A 14,963-nucleotide genomic window follows, 5' to 3' on the forward strand; every position below is an offset into this window, starting at 1 on the left:
CAGGTGGGAATGGAGCCTGGTTCTCTTTGAGAACCTTTACAAGACATTCTTCACAGGATGTCGTGCACTCTACTCATCAGATGGCACATGTCAGCCGTGCTGGTATCCTGCTTTTGTCTAGGATAAAAATGACTAAGATGTCGGTGCTGCAGATAATATATGGCTATAGTCCAAATTAAAGTTGTGTCAACTCCAGGATGATGAAATTATTTTATATCAAAATTGGAGTCTCTGGAGTGTCAGAGCAATATAATTGGATCAGTTTTGTTTTGAACACATTTACAATATAATAATTATTACAGCCACTTTTTATGGAGACATACTGCTTAATGACGGCTAACATTTTGGCTTGTGTTGTAAGACTTGACTCAAAATTGTAGAAAATGTGTTTAATCTTATAAGGAGTTTGATTCAGTCATGTCATTTGTGAATTGTTATGTGAATTTGTGCAACTTTTTCCTGTGTGATGCTTAGGAAGTCTCTGAAGGACTTATGAATAGGCAGCACAAAAATATTCTCTTTGCTTCTTTATCTGTCTTATGACAGGGTTCTGTTAGTTCTTTTAGAACCTTGGAGATCTTCAATAAGAGAAGCAATCAAACACTTTTTTCTCTTGTAGTCTACTATATAAGGGACATTTGTTACCAAGTTGAGGACTGACTCAGTGCATGCAGGGAGGGAAAATGTTTTTGCTGTATCTTTTATCAAGTTCCTGAAAGTTCCAACAATCCTCCTGCACTATCATGGTAAAGAATTGTATTGAGTTCTCCAATTATAAACATTACAGAAAACATAATTAGACTGCCTCTATATATTGTGTATTACTGTCATACCCAGAAAGACATCCTTGTAGAAAGATGCAGAAATATAACCCACAGAACCATGAAATACTTAGGGTTAGAAAGGACCTCTAGAGATCATCTAATTCAACTTATTTTTAAAGGGTTTTCATTTAATCATCACTTAATGATGATGACTTCACCTGAGGATACATTTTTATGAAGGCCTTGTTGACAGAACAAGTATTTTGGTGACTCGTGCTTAGGGTTTCTCTTTCTCTCAACAGAAATCTCAAGAAACATACATAACATATATGGGAATCAGTGAATGTATCCAGAAAAGTGCATATCGAGGGAAAAAAATGACTGTGCTAAATCCAGTCCTATGTAAAGTGAAATCTTGTGTAGCTCCTAAGTGCAAAGAAAGAAATAGCTGAAAATAATCTACTTTAGTTGAATTAAGGAAGCTAAGTATTACTGCAGGAACCTAAGAAAAACCCCTTTGACTTCCTGGAAACTGAAAGAAGTTTTTTGAAGAAGTAATTGTCTCTGACATCACTACAGTGCATTGCGAGTTTGTGAGTGGTTAGTTAGGGTAACAGAGGAAGCAACTCCTTCTCAGATAAGCAGGCAGTGCAATGTATGTGCCTAGTTAGTCTCCTTCTGGGTTCAAATTTTGTGAAGAAGTTCTTTTTCAGACAGATAACATTTATTTTGCTTTCCAGAGAGGGACACATGCTGTTTCTTAAAGATACACCTGATTTCCAGAAATAACCATGTTTTTGTGGCTTAAACTCTTAGCATTTGGTGTTGCATTTCTGGGACAGGATGCTTTTCTCAAAGGTAGGTTGCAGCTGCTATTTCTTTCTCTCATTTTGATCCCTAAATATCCTCTGTAGATGTAAAACCAATGAAAAGCTTTGCAAAGTGGAGAAATACCATTGTGGTTCAGAAATTAGAATACAATTGTATGCAATGGTGTAAGAACCTAGATACTTGGCTAAAATGTTTTCCACGTAGAGTGAGAGCTATACGAATCATTTAAGAAAACCAACCACATTTGTAGCTGAATTTGAAAAAGAATATATTTAGGCGTCTTATGTGAACATGTTCCATGTAGCTTTTATGTTCAGCTTCATCTCATGATGGTTTTCGGTGTTTAAGTCCTTCAAGAAAAAAAATCTTCTTGTCAATGTTAGCCACTCCATGATCACAGAATCTGCTTAGAGTTCCTCAAGTTTTGATTTTTTTACTGCAGGGGGTTAGTATTAAATTCTAAAAGTTAGAAGTAAGTGACAGTAAATTAATCTCTACTATTGGTAAATTATTTATTTTGTAAAACAGAAATTATTTATTTATTTTGTAAAAACTGCTCCTTAAATAGTCTTTGGAATATTTAATTACCCCACTGAAGGTGAATTTGTTGCTTGACTTTTTGAGAGAAAGATAGAGCCCAAGAGGATGATTTTGCAAAACATGTTAGATGTTGCAGACAAAGAGAGTAGGAAGAAAAGCAATTAGTCTTGAGGTAATACTTAATATAAAGTCAAAAAAATATCCCTGTCCAAGAAAATATTTTCTGCTGCAGAAAATCCAACATTTTATGTATATGTATCTTCCATCAGTTTAGCTATTTATGTAATTTGGTATAGCTGATGGCAGACAAAGTGGCTTGAAATATTTTTTCTGAAATGGTAGCGAGTTACATGGAGACTGAAATCTCTTTTCATTTACATTGAATTTATTCATGCTTCTACCCTCATGTCACTATAGTAACTCCAGGTCTATACTGATGTAAGCAACAAAATTATCTGCCTTTAGTTGATAACCAGCTAAGAAGAGCATTTGAAGCCTGAGCATTATCTCTCTTGTCCCTCAAATTCTCTGAACAGAGACAGCACTGCATAAATCTGGTTGATAGCTGCTGGAGATTATAAGAAAACAAGTGAATGCTGCACTGTAGCAGAAAAGAACAAAATCTCTTGCTTTTCCTGTCCATTTTTTTTTTTTTATCTGCTGTCCTACTTTCCACTTTGTAAATCTTTCTGAGACTTCCCACTGCTGCCTTTTCTCTGGAAAAGGCAGGTTAGTGTCTGCTCTCTCAGCCACCTCCACAGTCAACATGTTAGCTGACAGAGAGGGCTGGAAGATGGATAAATAGGTAGTAGCACTTTATTTCAAGTAATAGTTATTTTTCTCTGTTCATACACAGTAGTCTGACTTGAGCCAGTTCCTCTCTGCATTTACTAAACCTAAAAGCATCAAGGAAATATTTCAACTCCTCTCTACTACACTTAAATCAATTAAATCTCATGCTTTAGTATCAAGTATGCAACATCACGGGCCTTGTTTTTATGATTGTAGTTTGACACAGAGATTGCTTCTCTTGGAGAAGTATTATGGTGGCATGGGTGACAGAACCATTATACTTCATAATTGCTCTGCCTTGTGGCCAAGGGACACTGGGCAGTCTCCTGGGGAGGGGTTTGTTAATGGAGGAGCGGCATTTCAAAAGGGTGGTGTAAGCTTTGGTTTTATGGCAATCACTCTTCAGACACTTGATTGTAAGTGTTGGGTGAGCTTTGTGATTTCTTTTGTTATTACTAAAATTATTTTACCACAGCCTATTGTACCCAGTGATTTGGAAAATTTAGGAGGAGAAATTTTAAGGTTGTCTTACTTCCTCCACAAGCTCAGACATTCTATAGAACATCACTTATTTCCTGTAATCACCAAGCCACTTTTAAGCGCATCAAACTACATTAAACCAAATAAAATAGAGGAAGTTAGAGCCTCTGCAAAGGCCTTTTCACTGTGTAAGTCCCTCAAATAAAAAGCATGTATCCAACTATTTTTTCTGATTAGAAAGAGATCTGTAGTGGTAATCAAACACCCCAAAAAACCTACCAGTGCCCCAGAGCTCTCCCCTAAAAACCCCTAAAAACCCCTAACCAAGCCAAAAGAAGGCAGAATAGAACCTTTGCTTCCCTTTAGAAAAAAAGAAATGCTTGCAGAACAAGCATTGTTTCCATTAGATCATTATTTCAAGTTCCCCCCTTCCTCCACAAAAGTATTAGTGATTTGACAGCTTTCAAAAGCTTTCACCCACTTCTGAGCCACTTCCTTTATTTCAGGAAACTAAATAATTGCTTGATGGTTTGGGGTGTGACATTTTTTTTTTTTTTCCTAAGTTAAAAGTATCCAGCTTCTGCAGGCACACTGTTCTGGTTTTGTCTGGGACAGTGTTAATTTTGGACATAGCAGTCAGTATGGGACTATGTGTTGGGTTTGTGCTGAAAACCGTGTTGATAGAAGAGGGATTTCTTCTTTATCCCATACTGTTTATGTCCCATACTGTCCAATACAACATTAACCACCACCTGACTTCCTATCCTTTGGTATAATACACAGATATTATTCCCTCAGTCTATCAACCACTGCAAAATGTTCATAAAATATCCACCACATGTCCATTGAGTCCATTTAGTCCATGATTTTGGGTTCCATGTTGTGGTGGTACTCAGGACAGGAGAGGTGGTTTGTTTCATTGTTATTGGGCACCCAAGCCAGCTCAGTTGGGGTTCCTGATGCACTTGCTCTGTTTCTTGTAAGGCTTCTCCTTCATGGTTTACTTTGGTTCTTGTTATCGTAATTCCTATAATATGCAACTCAAATAATGGATTATAACAATTTAAATTTCTATTACAGCCTTTTACTCCCTATCATTGCAATGAGCTCCTTGCAATGAAGGAGTTTAACGTTGCCATGGACTCTTCCCCTTGCCTTTACTCCAGCTTGGATTTACCCACAGACTGCAGTCCCTTAGGGCTGTACCTGCTCCAAGTGGAGCCTTGTCTATGAGCCAGTCTTTTCAGGGGACGCCTGTTGCCTTATCCACATGCATGAATTTATCCACAGCCACGGGGGCTCTGAGGGGCGGCTGTTCCAGCGCAGCCCTGTCCATGGGCCTCAGTGCCCTCAGAGACAGATCTGCTGCAGCACGGCCTCACCCACAGCCGCTGTCCCCTCAGAAAACAAACCCGCCCAACAGGGCCTCGGCCCGGCTGCGGTCCCTGCGGGGTGTCCCTGCTCCGCTGGGGGTTTATCCATGGCCACGCACTTCCAGGTGCTCCAGCACGGCCTCATGAGCAGCCCCCGGTGCTTCAGGCTGTACCTGCTGCAGCACGGGCCTGTCCTTGGGCCCCGGGCCTTCAGGGCTGCCCCTGCTGTGGCACTGACAGCCCCGGCCACGGGCACTTCCAGACGTGCCTGCTTTGGCATGGACTTGTTCATGGTCAGAGAAGTTTCAGGATATCCTGCTCCCACGTGGACACATCCATAGGTCCCAGTCTCTCTGACTGAAGCTCACACTGGACTTCCAGCATGTCCAGTAGAGCAGCACAGAAACAGCAGCGATGCCCCGGGCATCTGCCAGTCCCTGTGCATCACCACTGTTGTCCTCAAAATGTCCCCAAGCTCAGCAGAGGGAGGGGATCAGCAGCACAACAGCAGGGTAAGCAAAAAGCAGGCACAGATGAGCACTACACTAATGTACTGTAAAGCATCAAGGCCAGGGCCAGCACAGGAGTCTGCCCAAAGCAGCCAAGCAGCAATAAAGGCTATAAATTCCATCTAACACATTCCAATCAAAGCTGTTATCTTGAACCTTCTGCACCCCATGGTGGGCATCAAAAGGGAACTGTTGTGGTTTAACCCCAGCTAGTAACTCAGCGCTACACAGCTGCATGTTCACTGCCTCCCAGTGGGACTGGGGAGAGAATTGGAAGGTAAAAGTGAGAAAAATCATGAGTTGAGATAAAGACAGTTTAATAGGTAAAGAAGAACAAGGAATTAATTCACTGCTTCCCCTGCGCTGGTGTTTAGCCATCCCCAGTAAAGCATCCCCATCACAGTTAATGGTTACTTAGGAACAAAAATGCCTTTTCCTCGTTCCTTCAGCTTCCTATACTGAGCATGATGCCATATGGAATATCTCTTTGGTCAATTGGATGACCTGTCCCAACTGTGTATACTCCCAGCTTGTTGTGCATTCACCATCTCCTCCCTTAGTGGGGTGCTATGAGAAACAGGAAAAGCCTTGATTGTGTAAGCACTGCTTAGCAGTAACAAAAATATCTCTGGATTATTAATCTTGTTTTTTATCAGAAATCCAAATTTCCCCATGATAGATAATATGAAGAAAATTAACTTGACCCCAGCCAAAACCATCACACACGTGAAATTCTGGTTACCCAGTGTCCGTGCCCAACAGCTGTGCAAGTTTCCAGCTGGAAGTGTTAAATTTTCAGATAGCTGATCCTATGGCTCTGATTTTCCATGAAAATCTTTTTCACAGGTCAGTCTATATCTGGAATATATACTATGGAAAGAGTCTGGCCAACCTAATTTTTTTAGCAACAGAACTTAGTAATATTAGTTCATTTTATGTGTAGGGTAAGTATAAGGGGAATTGCTTTGGCAGGAGAATGTATATTAAGGTAGAAGAAACTGAAGAGCATCACCACTGATGGGCTCTTACAGATGCCCCACTACAGGCTCTCTTTAGGACTGTTCTTTTTTGTTGTAGTGGTGCACTCAAGGCTTTCTGAAATGCACACCTCAGAGTCCTGCACTCAGGGACCTCTTAATAATTTACAACAAATTGCCTGCTTTACATGTTGTGCATCATCTCAGTACTTTATTCCCAGTGAACTGAGGCAGGGAGTTGGTGTGCACACAGGTGGCTGGCAGCTCTGCTCGCTCCCTGGGCTGGCCAGACACAAGCAACTGCTAAACGAAGCAGTTTAGTTTCATTATGGTGTCATACCTAAGCTGCAAGCAGGACACAAGTTGGTTGGAGCTCAGCAGCAGTCTGGCTGAACAACTTGGATTCTGGACTGAAATTAGATACAGATTTGACTAAATATGTAATTTTTTTACTCATTCACCTAGACCTGTTCAGACATAACAAGCAGATGGCTGGCTTGTTGTTGTGCTATGGGTATATCTGTTGATGCAGACAGCACAAGAGACATTGGTTCTGGACTAATGGGTCTTTCTTACATAGCAGGGAAAAGACAGGTTCTAGTAATTTTTATTCATTTACATCAGTATATTGATATACTAAGAATATTTTACCAGTGTAGAGCTAGAGCCAAAAAAATCTACCATGCAGAGACCAGTTCTAAAGAAAGTCCAGCTCTTTGTAACTTAGTATTTGGAACCACTTCCTTCAGTTTTAATTTGGCAAACTTGTATTTGTATATCAAGGTTCTGAAGAAAAAATCAACAGCAAGCATGTTAAAAACACTGCATATATAATGAAAAAAGGCAGAAGGAATGTGAGGAGGAAACAGGATGAGGTGACTTTTCAAAATGTGCTGAGTGTCAGGAATCAAGCTCTGTTTTTCTGAGTCCCATGACTTATCTTCAGAACTGCCAGCTAGTAGGGTAGTGTGTGCATGCATTAAACAAGCAGCAGTCTCCATGCCGAAGAGGGGAATACATTGTATATATTCTATTTTCCTTTGGTGTGAAGGTGCATTGTGGTATTTACTGTATCCTGCTGGGAACTAGGAAAGAACAGCAAGCCATGTTCATTCTCTGTTTGCATTCTCAATCTACTTTAAGAGTTAATACTCATAAGCATAAATGTGGTCCACCAGGAAGGCAGAAGAGATTTGCTCACATTGAAGTCTGTTGTCATGGCTTGACATTTTGTATGCAGTCAATTACCTGGTGTGGTTAGCTCAAGTGCCTCTGAAGTGTTTGTGTCCCCCTGTGCAGGGCAGACTTACCCTGAGTGGTTCCCCCTTTTTGGGAGGATGCCCCTCCTCTGCTGACAGTCCCAGAATGAGAACCAAAGTGGGGAGTATAGCGTTGGGTGGCTGCAGAGATAGAGCCTGAGACAGCGGAGGAATGAGGAGTGCCGCAGGAAGGTGTGAAGTGTGGGGCAAGGCTTGCTAGCAAGGGTTCAGCTCTGTGGCTGTGAGTTCCTCTGAGCCCCAGCAGAGCATGTGTGTTACAGGAGTGCAGTGGCTTAGGCAGGGCTGGCCGGGGTGTTTGTGCCTGCTCAGAGCAGATGTGCTCACCAAGCTGGCTGCTGGCACTGTGACTGGCAGCTGTGTCTGCAGTGGTTGTCCCTGACTGCTGCTTTCTGTATCATCCTGAGATACCCAGAGTTCACAATGATTTATCTTAAACTGTATGTAACCAGAAATCAAGCAGTTTTTTCTTTCAGACAAACTTACAAAGTGCATCCAGTATATTTTGGAGGAAGTAGCTTACTTTCTTTAAAGCTCAGTTTAGGCCCTGAAGCACTTCTGTGCCAAAACCAAAAAAAAGATAAAAGAATGGTGAGAAGTTTTAAAGAGTGGTAAAACTCTGACTTCCTCCTGTAAATATCAAGATTAAAATAACAGATACAGTTACGAAAGTTGTTTATTTCCCTACAACTCCACTGTTCTTTTAGCCTGCATGTCCTGATGTATTTCCAGGCTATCCATGCACTTGCAAACAGGTCTTTTTCACTGGTGTTTTAGTAACTGTTTCAGCATTTTATCTATTTCCAGGCTTTTTTCCCTTTCAAGTAAAGCAGTTTGGGGTCTTCAATACCAGGATTTTAGAAACTAGCAGTGAGCACTTCAGTGCTAGCTTATATTATCCATAGTGTTGTATAGCTAACAGGATCCACTTCTTTTCTTTTATACCACTACTTTGCAGTACTGTTCTTGCAGTTATCCCCTCTGTGTCAGTGCCTTCTCGGCTGGCCTGCTTGCTTAGGTTTCTATTCTTTAGTTTCAAAGACTTCTCTTACAATCTGTCTGTTCTTCATTCATAATCCCACTGCCTTGCAAAGAGCTCTAGAGGTACCTTTTTCTAGGGCATGAATGACTCTTTTGTTGTTTCAAAAATGTGGAATCCATGGAGGAATATTTTTAATTGCCTTTTGAAGTAGATTCTTTTCCTGACAGTAAGAGAAATAATCAAAATAGCTGTCTAATAGAAAAATGAAGCCATACAATGAAGCTTTTTGTAAAACATATAAAGAAATAGTAGTTCATTAACTGAAGCATACGTCCTATATGGGTTGAAAGATTTTTACACTCAGAGAAATATATAATACAGAACCTCAGCTGAGATGTTACAAAAATATAGGGCTTGTGTCACCTTTCCAGGTAATCATATACACTGCAAAACTGTGAATTTAATATTTAGGATAGTATTAAGGCCTAAACTGTTTCTGGAGGCTTGTAAGATTTATGTAGGGGAAAAATAGGGTAAGATAAATGGCAAAGCAGAGTCAGGCTTCTAGAATAAGATCTAAGAGACAGAAGTCAGCTTCTGTCTAGGCTGTCTCAGATACTCCTGCTGCGAAGTGTTGCTTTCATTTCTCCAGACCTCAGTTTCATCATCTGTCAAGTCGAAGATAGTAACACTTAGCTTGTGGAAAAATGTGGAGTTGTAATTCCTTAAATATTTGCAGGTATGCCTGTGTCTTGCAACATGTAAACTACCACCAATTAATGTGATGAAACTGTCTGTGTGTTAGAGTATTTTGGGTGGTGTATCTGAGCAAAGAAAGCAAAAGTAGGGAGCAAATGACTTGTGCATAAATTTCTACCTTTTTCTCCGTCCTAAAGCATATTGCCAATGGGGAGCTGGTACTTTTGTACTGAGTAAGAAAAACTCTTACTGTGTTTAACCTCAGCAACTCTGAAATTCTGTAAAACACGATCACATCAAGTCTCTATTTTACGCATTACTGGGTGAAATATGGGTGAAATATCTGAAGCTGGTCAATGAGTTCTTGAGACACCAGAACAGGACCACCAGCCTTTTACTTCCTGTGTCTGTGGATGAGCTGAGAGGTGCTAAACAGATCACAGCTGCAAAAGGTTTCATGTTATAAAGAATTCTCCACACTTAAGGGTAAATACAATGGGAAGCCTGCCTAGTAAATTAGGTGTTTAGGAGTCTCAGTGGTAGCAGTTATAAATCTAAACAACTGTTCTAGAGAAGTGCAGGCCAAGCTGACTTTGTCAGTATATAATGTAAAATTGTACACACACATAATCAAAGGAAAGATGATCAGAGCTTTTACTGCAGGAGTTTGATTAATCTCTTAAGATGGACCTTTGATGTCTAAAATGAGTGCAAAATCACATGTGTGCATACTTTAGAGAAATCTTCCAGTTTCAATGAGTTTTGCATAGAGAATCTGGAGGATTTCTTTATTCATATCACACTTTCTTGGAAGATTTTAAATGATGAAATACATATTTTTAAAATTATGTGGATTTTTTTTTTACTTGATCCTTGATGGCAGTAAGAGATTATTGCTCTAGGTCCCTTGTATGAAGTACACAAGGTCTCTCCTCCCAAAACACAGTCTGTGAATGTGCATGACTGTGCAATGTGTGAGTGGAAGGGTAATATTTGGGATACCTCAGACTGCCTAACAAATACAGAAAAAAAGCTTGACTTAATTTGCAGCTTCATTAATGCTTCTGTGCTCAACTGTGCTGCCTCAACAGAAGTGAAAGATCTGTAGATGTAGAAAGCTACATCCTCCCCACACCTGCAATCTGGTGTGTTAGTCTGAGGTAAAAAATGTGGTTGAGGTTTGAGGGAAAGATGTAGAATAGCAGAAAGAAATATGTGTTAGTAGACATTAGTAGCATTTCTGATTTTGTTGTCTTTGTCTGCCAATGAAATTACTTAGAAATAAATGTTTCTGAGAGACATCCAATACTCTTGCTTTTAGAAAAAAATGTATGAATAATAACAGCTTAACACAGTTTCAGCTTCTTTACCATTTAGAAGGTTTACAGTGAAATGGTGCTGAATAAAAGGGAGGCAGCTCAAGGAAATGAATGTGAAATCTCTAACAAGTTATTTAACATTGACAGTAACAGATCAAGGCTTTGTAATACTCAGACATTAAACGTTCATGAAATCCTGTGTTGTTTGGCCTGCCAAATTTAGCATTTTTCACTTTTCTACAGACTGGTTGGTTTGGCTATGAGGATTTTGAAGTGATAAAATAAGTTTTAATATGTAGTTAGATATTATTTATAGAGGCATACAGTTATGGAACTCACCTACAGATGCCTTTTGATTCAACACAGGATGCATTAAATTAATTAGAAATCATGTAACAGTTCAGGAGAAAAATTATAAAAATGGAGGAGAAAAATGCCAAGCTATGTGTATCAGTTATTCCAAAACTTAATGAAAAAGCAACATCTGCATTTGTCTTCCTGCTGTAATTAATTAATTAATGCTGGGCTCAATGGCCTGCTAAGATGCAGTTTTGCACTGCCCTGAATAAATAGACAAGTGTTTGGTGCAGTAGCTGGTTGAAGTTTTTGTGTTAATATTGGAAAGTAAACCATTTGTAATGTGGATGTCATCAAGTGTAGGAGGCTGTCTTAAATGGCAAGGGCAGGACTGCTTGCAAACCATGGTTTCTAAAACCACACTCTTCACCAAGCAAGGAAGACATTTTCATAACAAAATGCATATCAGAAATGCCATTTTCAGCTGCTCTCACTGCAGCTGATGCTCTCTGTTTCTCTTCACAATAGAATTCCCACTCACCTGAGTCTCACCTCAGTGGTGACATCAGTGGAAAGTTTGAGAAGGCTTTCAAGTGTCTTATAGAATTTGTTTAATCTTTCTGGTTTTGTTGGGGGATTTTTGTGTTTTGCTTTTTTTGGTTTTTTTTCCTTTTTTTCCTTTTTTTTTCCCCCTTTTTTTTCTTTAAACCTGCTGGGAGTCTTCAAACTCTAAGATCTGATTTCCTGTTAGCTGTCCTGAGAAAGCTGTTTAGAAGAGCTATCCCTGGCTTTGACTGTAAGCTCCAAAACACTTGGGAACTGTTTTTACATAGAAAAAAATCATCAGATTTTCAGAGGACCTTCATGTGGTTACTGAGACAATTTGAAAAACTGCAGTGTGCAGCTGCAAGTTAATATTTTCTGGAAGTTTTTCTGAAGTTGTGAGTACCGAATACTTGGAAAGGAGAGCTAGAGCCACTTGGGAAGTCAGGAAGGAGCTGCTCCTCTGTGATTGTGACTGTCTTCTGTGTTTATAGGAGGGCTATTTTCCATAGATGTGGTCAAGCATTCTTGCTGGGCCAGGTGGCTGGACAAATGTAGGATGAAGTACAGTCTTGTTCTCAAAGGATTTCTGAAGGAAAAAGATTTTCTGATCTGATTCTGAACAACATGGATATTTCTTAAAAGGGAATGCTATAGAGGTGAGAGGAAAGACTGATAATGGAAAAAGTGATAGCAGCATATGTGGCCAGGCAGAGAACTTGCATAATCCCCTGTGCTATTTATTTCCTTTTCTGAGAAAGGGGCATATAACACCTCATTCAAAGCAACATGTAATAAAGTATTCCTAGGATTCAAGATAAAACTGTCCTACACAGCTCCTTGTATTCCACATACCATCGCATTGTGCTTTTGTAACTTTTATACATGTCAACAACAGGTGCAAATATTCCTGGAAGATAACACTTAATGATAAAACTACTGTAGGTGTAAAAACTTAGAAGTGTTCCAAAGCTCCTCTCTTGCTATGTGGAAACAATAAAAAATTAGGTCACATGCAAAGGCCCTATATTTATTTGCAATGATTATTTTCTCCAGCTGTTTAATCCTTTCATTAACATACTGCATTCTCCCACCAGTGATTGAAAGGCAGAAAACAAACAAGAGCATGTGTAGATGATGTGTTACAAACACGCACATGCATTTACTCTCTTGTATGGGACAGCATGCAATCCCACCCTCCTGATTCTCAATTCTTTTAGCTGTTCCTCTACCTGCAGGAGATGAGCTAACATGAACAGCATTTGGATATGGAAGAGAGGTTCCACATCCTGTTCAGTTCAGCTGAAAAAAAATTTAGGTTGCATTCAGCACTTTCATATCTCAGTGCTCATAAATAGTAATAACAATAAGTTAATTTTGACATGTAATTGACCTAACTGATTTATTTAGACTGAAAATAAAAAATAATGTTTGCTGATTTTCACATGGTGAATTCTGTAGATACAAGCTCTGGAGATTGCGTACAATTAAATCAAGTATGACCTGGATCCATAGTAACATATAGAATATTTCTTTAAGTATCTAGTGAACACTACAGAGGGTTGGGGGGGGTTTGTTTTTTTTTTCCTTTGGTTAGTTTTTGGAATTGATTGTTTTTAATTTGCAGTGTTGGATTTCAGGGTCATAAGGACTTTTGGGTTCTAGATGGCTGCAAGTTTGAGTGAAAAGGTTTTGTTATGAGATGTTAAGCATTTGGAATGGCTCTTCTTGCAAATTCAGTAGTTGATCATAAGATACAGCTGTAAGCAGAGCCTTGGAGTTGTATTGTGTAATATGTGTGTAATAACAGTTTATTAATATCATCTTTCTGTAAAATCTGAGTTCTGTCTGACAGCCTTTCCTCAAGATAATGAGTAACCATAGAGAGAAGGAAGCAGGTACAGACTACACACTTTTTAAAAATTGCTTTAGATCTCTAAGGTAGTCTTTGAAGAACACTGCAATGATAGAGTGATTAAGCTGACATACGGCTGATACCAGATCTTTGTAGTGGTGGTAGTGGCTGTAATCAGTGTCTTCACTGGAAGAACTTCAGAACTTCAGAGAGAGGTTTTTCCTCTACTGGATTCTCTTTTCTGTGAAGAAAGTGAAAATCTATTTGGTGTTTTACATCTGTGTCACTCAATACAGTTCAGGCCATATTTACAGAATTGCTTTCTACAACTAGAAATACTTGTTTAAGTTTTTTGAAACTGCTGCTCATCTTCTCTAGCTAAGTGCTGCAAACATATAGCTTTTCATACCTGTAATGATAAAATGGCCCAAAGAAAAGATCAGTCTAATAATCAGAAAAATTAGTTGAAATTAGGGATGGTTTAACGGGGTGTGGGGGGTGGTTGTCTCAGATTAATTTGCAGTTTTGAAAGGTTACCACTTCTGTCAATCAGACTGGTATAATTAAGAACCTGTTAAATGTAGACCAATTATTAGTGATTTCTGCATGTAGAATTTTTTGTGAGTACATTTTGTAACATCATAGAAGAATTCTGTGATGAGAGCTGGAATATTAATCCTGTTACCTAAACCACCATTTTACTACTTAGCTGTGAGATCTCTGTGTTCTCATGGTTCTTTGCCTCCTTATCTCCATGGCTCAAGCACAGAACAGCTCTGCAGGAGAAAGGTATCTTTACCATGTGCTCTGGAGCTGTGTTCTAAGCTGGACCAAAAGAGCAGCTTGTGACCATGGAATGAAACATCTCTGTGGATGTTCAGCAGTGTTAGGAAAGGAAAAGGACTAGGGCTCTGCACTGGCAATGCAAATGGATATTTGCCACCTCTTCAGTAATTGCCTTTGCTCCCCAGACAATGACTTTTGCAACCGCTTGTGTGTGTGTGAGATTTTATTATAAAAAGTCATTCTACACTGTATATACTGTAAAAGTCATGTGTATCTGTGACTTTCCAGGCTGTAATTCTGTGCTGAAGTTCTTCTGTCAGTGTTGTAAATGAAGTAAATAAAGTTATTTCAGAGCTACTCTTTCAATATTTGGAATAGAATTGAAAACTAATAACGAAATTCTGGGTTTGTGTGTTGATGTGGATGTATTTGTTTGTTTAGTTTATATTTAAGTGCATAGTTATGTCGGGTTAAATATTAATCTCTTTGCAAAAGCTTAGTGCCAAAGCTACCACATCGCTGTACCCCTTGAACAAGGACATCCCAATTGTAGCTGTCTTTGCTACTTATTTCTGGGGATGACAATTGTTTCAATTGCTTTATGACCATGAAAATTACTTGTATTGCATTGTTGTTATCATTATTTTTGTATTGTTTTCAATTATTGCTGTCAAAATGAACATTGCATTTGCTGATGTTATTTATTTGCAAAGCCCTTGCAAAGGACTTTAAATGTTCCTTTGTGAGACACTCCTGATTCTTGTGAAAAGGAGTGAAACATCTAAAAGTAGTTGCTACATTGAAAGTAAATTATATGAATATAGAGAATATTTTTAACAATCTTCACTAGATCTGTGTTTCTTCAGGAAATGTGGAATTACAATTTTCAGAATGTGTGAAGTTTCATTTTGGACAGTAATTCCCATTTAATAGAGCATA

General features: G+C 39.1%; 1 protein-coding gene across 4 annotated transcripts in view; it reads left to right on the forward strand.

Moving 5' to 3' along the window:
- The first annotated feature begins 1,321 nt into the window (after positions 1-1,321).
- Positions 1,322-14,963, forward strand: part of PTPRC (protein tyrosine phosphatase receptor type C) — a 67,056-nt gene continuing 53,414 nt past the window's right edge. The window contains exons 1-2 of one of the 4 annotated variants that reach the window (XM_015636619.3): positions 1,322-1,419; positions 1,505-1,622. In XM_015636619.3, the coding sequence (XP_015492105.1) occupies positions 1,556-1,622 (67 nt within the window). In that variant the 5' untranslated portion in view covers positions 1,322-1,419; positions 1,505-1,555. The other 3 variants (XM_015636622.3, XM_015636620.2, XM_015636621.2) reach the window with 3 other exon arrangements.

This window comes from Parus major, chromosome 8 (assembly GCF_001522545.3).
Source record: "Parus major isolate Abel chromosome 8, Parus_major1.1, whole genome shotgun sequence".
NCBI classification, from domain to species: Eukaryota; Metazoa; Chordata; class Aves; order Passeriformes; family Paridae; genus Parus; species Parus major.